At 30.1% G+C, this 8190-nt stretch overlaps 1 protein-coding gene across 1 annotated transcript in view; it reads left to right on the forward strand.

Annotated features, from left to right (window-relative positions):
- Nucleotides 1–214: 214 nt before the first annotated feature.
- LOC107454030 (uncharacterized) overlaps nt 215–8190 on the forward strand; it is a 79854-nt gene continuing 71878 nt past the window's right edge. Inside the window, exon 1 of the mRNA XM_016071077.3 lies at nt 215–313. Coding sequence (XP_015926563.1) covers nt 280–313 — 34 coding nt within the window. The 5' untranslated portion in view covers nt 215–279. The remainder of the gene's footprint in view (nt 314–8190) is intronic.

Consider the following 8190-nt stretch of genomic DNA (forward strand, 5'->3'; position numbering starts at 1 on the left):
GCAGACGAAATTTTGATTAAACACATTCCCCAAACTTTTCAATTGTTCAAAATGGGCAGCAGAAAGATAATTAATTAAATAAATGGAATAGAAATACAACTCTTTCTTAATTAACTTCACGTGAAAGTGGTAGTTTAAAGAAAGCGGCTCTTTCAAAATGCAGATGCGAGATTTGCTCCGCATCTTCCGGTTTGTGATGATGGAGCAAAGGATGTCGGGAGAATAACCTTTGGAGTGACGTCACAGAGTAGCGTTCTTCACAACAAACAAGAGACGAGGATGAGGAACACTGATCACTCAGCATCTCTGACAAGTACGTAATCATTTTTGTTGTTATTTTTATCCCACTTGAGTTTTGTAAATTGCTGTAGTTGACAAGTAATGAATATGTTATGGCTTTTATTTAAATGCGAAAAAAGCTTTCAGAATTTTTGAAGAATAAAATATATTTCACGGAATGCGTTAAACTTTACGAATCAGACGCGCAAAGTGGAATCAGTTTAAATTATTATTAAAGCTCGTATGGAGTATGCAAAATATTTGACGAAATGTTTTTATTTTATTGATTAAACATATGCTTTATTTATTGATTTTGAAACAGCCAGAAAGCTTATTTTCTGTTATAGTTATGAAGAAATTGGCGAGTAAAAGTGCTTAGAATAAAAATCGGGCTTATTCAAAACGCGGAAACTTAAAACCAGATCCCTTTTTTTAATCAATTAATGTGAAATTTTATAACTGACTAAAAATAGTAAACATACTATTGAAAAAGTTAATTACAATAAGTATTTGTCAAATTTGATAGTTTGAAATTTACGGTATGCAACTCCTGAACTATTTTAAGACTCTAATAAACTAATTAATAGTTTAATTATTAAGCACCTTAATTTGTGATTAAAATTGCTTAGTACATTAATATATTTTTAATGCACCAAAAAATTCGAAGGTCTTACAAAATTTGTGCAATGAAATTTATTTAAGAAACAATGAAAGAAAGAATTTGAAATTCGTAAAAATTTTATGCAAGTTTCAAAATTTTATAAAAGTTTCAAAATCTTATGTTTGAAATTTTATAATTTGTTAGAATTAAGAAGTATACCTACACTTGAAAAAGTTTATTAAAACACGTGTTTGTCTAATTTGATGATTTGAAATTTGTGGTATGCAGCTCCAAGACTATTTTAAGACTGTAATAAACTAATTTATGGTTTAATTATTAAAGATTTTAATTTTTTATTATAATTGTTTTTTGTTGCTGTTGATGCATCAAAAAAAATTTTAAATTTTACAAAATCTAGCATTTATTTTTAGAAAAAAAGGAAAGAAGGAATTTTTAAAATGACTATGTAACTCACAAACTTTTCTCTTCTTAGAGGAATACAAAATAAATCATTCATCTTAGATCAAATGTTTTTTTACGATTTAGTCGACACATTTTCCATTTTGTTTTCTTTTCGATATTTCGGTATATTCTTTGACAAATGACAAACCTTTATAGAACGTTACTGCATCTTGGGAATTGAGTACAACGTCAGAAATAAAAATACTTTTATTTGAACTGATTTAATTTCTATTTGTGCTGTGAGAATGATTATTTACACTTCAGTATTTGATTAAAACAATTAAACAAAAATTATAACTAAGTAAATAAAATAAAAATTATATCTATAAAAACAAAAATAACTAAACATATAAAATTCTGGAATTAAATAGTTTTCTATAGACAAGTTTAACTGTTTTATATTTCTTACAAGTGGCAATGTTCCCAAGTGCCTTAAGTATTTAGTTGAGGGGGGAACAATACAGCAGAAGCCTTTTAAAAAGAAGGAGTTAAGGAGTTTTTAATGAATTTCAAACAATTAGGATTAACTTAACTTTATTCATATTATTTTTTATCTTATTTCACGTTTTTTAATTTTCATTTTATCATGCAACAAATACAAAAATTTATTAAATCCGCTTATTATAATGCAATATTTATAATTGATTTTTTTAAAATTATCTATAGCTTACTATACTAAGTTTAAAAAACTATCCAAATTTGATTCCTTTTAAGTATTTTAAACTATATGAATGTTGTTTTTGTTGCACCTTGGATATTTAATTTTTTTTTCTTCTTTTAGAAAATATCCGTGTTTTGAAAAAAAAATGATATAAAATATGCTGCATTTTCTTGAATTATTTAAACCCAGTCAACTCAATTAAAAATATCCCTACGGGCGACGAAGGCTAATTCATTGTGTATGTGTCAAAACTTGAAGTAAATCGGTTGAAAAGTGAACTAGTTAAAGATACATCAATTACGAGAAGCATAGTTTAGAGTAAATTGCGTTTAAAGTTATATGGACTTAGTAATAATTTGAACCAAAAGATGATGAAATAAAACTTGAAGCACTAAAGAAATCTATAAATTTGAGGATACCTTAGCATCAGGGCTAGAAAAGACAAAATGCTCGTAATAAACTTATCTCAACGAATTGAATCAACTTCATTGAATGATATGATTTTGCATGTATTGTAATAATCCAGTTTAGTATGACTTGCTGCTGTCTTATGAAAGTTCTGTAATTCTTATCACTAAAAATTAATATTTTTACCTGTGCATTTTTTTTCTAGAATAAAGTAAAAGTATTGTTAATAATGACATAAATGTTGAAATATATTGTTATATATTCTTTCTTAAAAGTCCAATTCCCCCTGAGAAAGAAAATATGCTCAAAACTACCAGAATAGGGTCAAATTTACCGTATTTTTGGCTCTATGGCAGTGTTTCCCAAAGTGTGGTACGCGTACCCCCTGGGGTACGGGAACAGTTCAGAGGAGGTGCGCGTTCTTATGCGAAATATCTTACAACAAACGAAAATGTCAAAAACTTTTATTTAAAAACAAAGCTAGCCATGAAAATTTACAATTAAGTATTTTTTTATTGGCTATTTTTTGCTGAGTTAATAGTTAATAATTAGTGGTGTCAATAGCCAGTTGTGATTTTTAACTTTCATGTAATTTTTTTTTATCACAGCAAAAACAATATCATCCTTCTCACTGATGCAAATAAACTTATTAACAAAGCTCTGTACCGAAAAAGAAAAATAAACATATTTAAAAAAAAATACATTCATTTTTTTATTAGTGGTACACAGCGTTACGAAAAATTTAGAAAAGGTGCACAAAAGTCATAAGCTTGGGAAACACTGCTCTATGGGAATACCAAAACGTAAGGTAATTTTTAACGAAGTGCTTTGGTAATGACTTTTCTGTAAAATTAACAATGAAATATGGTTGTTACTACCATGCTGTTTGTTAGTAAATGCTGTAAAATGAGGTAATTTTAAGAAAAAGTCGGAAATTTAATAGTGTTAGAATAATTTGAGATGACGTAAAAAGTTTATTTTGATAATCTTCTATTTTATTCAGCAAACACTAGTTAGCTTTGCTTCGCGCCGGTTATTTGTTTTTTTTTCTTCTCCGATGTAAGCTGTAAGTTAACATCTACTAACATTTAAAATTTAAAAAAAAAATGCATTCTTAAATTGCAAATACCTGGTCAAGGCTGAACTAAATCAGAAACTTAACCGTTTTTAAATAGATACTATTTAAGGGTAATTAAAATTACTGCATCAGGTTAAAAATGTATGCTTAGAGGTTACGGGTTCGAATCATTTCCTTATGATCATTTTAAACTTTCCTTATCTGATCTCCGACTTGACAAAGTCTTATAATATATCGTACTTTGTAATGAACACACAAGCTTGCATATGAATGCGTATCCAGAAATAGGAAAAAAAATCTTAGAATAGTAAGGACTTTTTTAAAGTGATTTTGCACCAGTCTCGTCTTACTGGATCGAGGCTTAATGCAAATAATTGCTTGTCTCTTGTCAAATTGCAGAAAAGATAGCATTAAAATGAGAAAAACAGCACAAGGATAGTGAACCTATTTCTTTTACATTTCTGGGCGTTTTGCAGAAGGAGAACATCCCGCGGCAATAAAGGACCCATTATTATACAGTTGTTTTACTTGAATCTCACCGTGCAATAATACTATTCCGCTAACTGAGCCGTGATGGCTCAGGGGATAGAGAGCGTTCGCCTACCAATGATGTGAACCGGGCTCGAATCCCAGCGATGGCTGGTTGATACGAGTTCCGCATCCGGCTTGCATCGACCACAGTGCTGACGTTAAATATCCTCCGTGGTAGACGGATCATGGATTAGAGTTCTCTTGTCGTACGGCTAACCGTTGGAAGTTTTCGTTGTTTTCCTCGCCACGTAACGCAAATGCAGGTTAGTTTCATCAAAAAGTCTTCTACGAAGGCAAATTTTTCCCAATACCTGATCCAGGTGTTCCTCTTGTCTTCTGGACTGGATTCAAAATTACAAGGCTACGAAGTTGAGCATTAGTTATCGTACACCCAAAAATTGGGTCGTCTGTTCAACGATGGTTATAAAATGAAATAAAATATTCCGTTAACCACTCTGAAGCGTAAATGTAGTGGGTTTAAATTCAGCTATAACGTTCGATGCATATTTTTAATTTCTTTGTAAAATTTTGCTATCTGTTATTTCAAACTGAAAAGAATTAAGTCAACGAAACCTTCATAAGTACGTAAATAAATAAATCTGTAAATAAATGAATAAATAAATCTCACTACCTCAAAAAAGATTGATGAAATAGTCAGCAATATGATATTATCTCGAAAACGTTTTAATTAAACATTTGAAGCCATCATTCATCTCCCTTTAACCTTTGTTATTATAGAGAAATTATGTTAGAATAAGAAATAATTAACAGTCATCTAATTCTTGTCAACCATTTAAATATACTGCCATTCTAAATATACTGAAGGGCACGAAGGCATCAAAAGGTCAAAATTACCAAACAAATGGTAAAATGATTGATAGTTATGAAAATCATTTTAGTAATTTTGCCATGATACTTTATAGCATGACATAAAACCATTTATTTGGTTATATTTACTTTTGAGATATGTATTTGTTACTAAATGTATTGTAATAAGAACTATAATTTTGAAAAGCATAATTTACTGTAAGCTGTAATGACAGCAAACGGAAAAATTGCCATATAAATGGTTTAAATACCGTATATGTTGGTTTAATTCTTAGAATTGCGATGTCCATCATCAGAAATGTTTTTACCATACAAATATGGTGATTTTGGTTGAATTTTTTTTCTCGGTGAAAAAAATATTTGAAAACAATTCTTTTTTAAAAAATTTGTAGAGTATTTTTAATAAAAGTAATTTCTTAAACACATATATCTCAATATTTCGATATTTTTCTAAATAACACTTGTAAATAATAATTAATGCGATTTTGATATCAACTTCATTGTATCAACAAAACCTAAAACCTTTTGTGATAGATTGCCTGCAGTAAAGGGTCTCAAATGGCACCCCAAAATAAATTGGATGTAACTGACAGTTGCTATTCTTCTCCTTTTAACGCTTTCGGTTACTTTCATTTTATTCTTTTTGAGCATTATAAAGATGTGGAATGAACAGGGAAGAATTTTATTCTGTTTATGGGGTTATAAGCGTAACTGGTCAAAAACTTGATGTCTCTAGGTTTTGCGTGAGTTACAGTGTACTGACACGACAGTAAACACGAAGGAAACAAATAACTTATAGATTAAAATAAAAATTATCCTTTATTCGTCAGGGAAGATTATTATGGCTTTCTCTTTGTACTACTTATTCCGTTCTATATATATATAGAACGGAATAAATAGTACAAAGGGAAAAGCATAATAATCCTCCACGAGGAATAAAGGATAATTCTAGGAATAATAATCATAGGATGATTTTAGGAAAGGATAATATATAGGGGAGAGTCGGGTACCCCCGCCCACTTAAGGAGTATTGCTTATATTTCTGTATAATATTGAGTAATAGTCAATTTTTTTGTATGTTTCTATTATTTTATCATCTAATTAAATAATGCGAAAAGAATAAACCAAAAAAAGAATAGTTTAACTTAAAAAAATAGAAATTTAAAAAAACATGTTTTTCAGCTCTTTTCAAAATGTGTCGGGTAGCCCCGCCCAGTTACAAAAATTATGTTTTTTGACTGTTTTTTCAGGTGTAAATGAAAATGACCAATGTATTGACAATAGATAAACCTCATTTATCATTTTTATCACAAAATTATTTTATTTATTACATATTTATATACTTTTAGTGAATTCTATCATTTAATAACAATCATTTAATAACAACAATATTTGTTGTTAAAAATGCATATAACATTCAAATTTGAAGCAATAAAATAATAATCTTTGTAACCGTACATTTATTGACGAAATAAAATTGGGCTGTAATACCCGACATTCATGTGAGCGGGACTACCCGAAATCCAATTTTTTTGTAAATTTGTAATTACTCGAACAATTTTTCGCAAATAAACTTCTTTCTTTGTGCAAATTAAACTTAAGACTACATACTTTAATGCTGTATGTATAAAAAAATTTATTTGCTTAGTATTAAAATGAAGTTTAATCGAAACATTCAACCAATTTTTTCTTAATTTCATGACTACTGTATTCAACATGTTTTCAAAACTATTGTTTACCATGTTAACAGCTGCATAAATACTTGAAACTTTGAAAATAATCTTTTTTTAATATAACAATTAATGTCCGATGGCCCATTGACTTGAAAAAATATTCTATACATATGAAATTGACAGTGGGCGGGGTTACCCGACTCTCCCCTATATATATATATATATATATATATTAAAATAAAATCCATTATATTATTAATGTTAAACAGCTGTTAAATACGAGGCATGTTTTTAAAGTAAGAGCGGTTTGAAAATTAAAACAGGAAGTAAAAGCAGTTGAAAGAAAATTTTAAAGAAGCAACTTTATTTTCAGATTCTATACATGTTTTTTGTATTTTTCAACATAGTTGCTAAATTTGTTTAAGCACCTATCACACCTTACAACTAGATTTAGAATACCCTATTCTTAGAAATTTGCCGCCTGCTCCGATAACCAAACAATCACTGCCGTTTTCACTTCTTTGTCATCGCTGTAAAGGTTGCCACCAAAATGATTCTCGAAATATCGGAAAAGATGAAAATCACTCGGCGCAAGGTATGAGCTGTAGGAAGGGGTAGTCCAAAACTTTTCAGCGAAAAGAATCCAATAAAGCCCGGGTCTAAGCTGCGGAGACAGTAATCGTCCCTGTCAGTAAGGCAGTAGGTAGTTTCCTAAACTTCACAAATCTGACGGTAAGCGTCTGCAGATTTTTTGCGGACTAAAAACGAATCATTGACCTTACCTCGTACAGGGCGGGCGATTTGCAAATCTTGAACATTTTAAAGACACAGAACCAAACGTACAGCTGCAACTGAGCACAATCGTTCCTAAGGAATACCAGGACATGACGCAAACACTCGTTGCGCAGCACGCATCATCTATTAGTGCGCACAACAAAATGGCACTTACTTAGCACCTCTCGTATTAATGTCTGCTTAAAATTTATAAAACTAATGCTTCACTTTTTGACTCTTAAGCTGGAATTTGTTACTTTTTAAGAGTAATGATATCCATGGAAAATTGATTTCGTTTTTCACGCTTTGTGTCACAATCTATCAAAGTACAGTCTGAGTTTTGTTTCCTTATCAAAGCCCTTTTGTTTTCCTAGTTTCGTTAAGCTGTTGGAATTTAACATTCACACTCTTCAAATTTGATTTGAACTCTTATGCATTTTATTTTGGTAATTTCTGCTCAGTACACATTTTGCAAAATCTAGTACTATTTAACCACGGCGAGTTGGTAGGTAGCGGGAAAGCCTAGCGGAAGGGTTCACATTTTATAGGCGAGGAAAGTTGAAGCCCGCGAAATATGAGAGTGTTTCTTTTGGCAAGAATTCTGAACTGGCATATCATTCTTATTCTTTGGTTCACTACTTTAGAAATCTCTTTAAATAAGTTAGATTTTTTTTATTCAATTTTTTTTTACAAAACACCAACTAAGTTGTCTATTTTCACTTTCTTCGGATATTCTCCGTTTTTTATTCTCTTTCACAAAATCACTGGAATGAAATCCACCGGTTCGTTTTAGGCTCACCTTGTAAGCACTTTTGTACACACACACACACACACACACACATATATATATATATATATATATATATATATATAATATATATGTGTTATGTGTGTG

Source organism: Parasteatoda tepidariorum, chromosome 4 (assembly GCF_043381705.1).
Source record: "Parasteatoda tepidariorum isolate YZ-2023 chromosome 4, CAS_Ptep_4.0, whole genome shotgun sequence".
Taxonomy (NCBI): domain Eukaryota; kingdom Metazoa; phylum Arthropoda; class Arachnida; order Araneae; family Theridiidae; genus Parasteatoda; species Parasteatoda tepidariorum.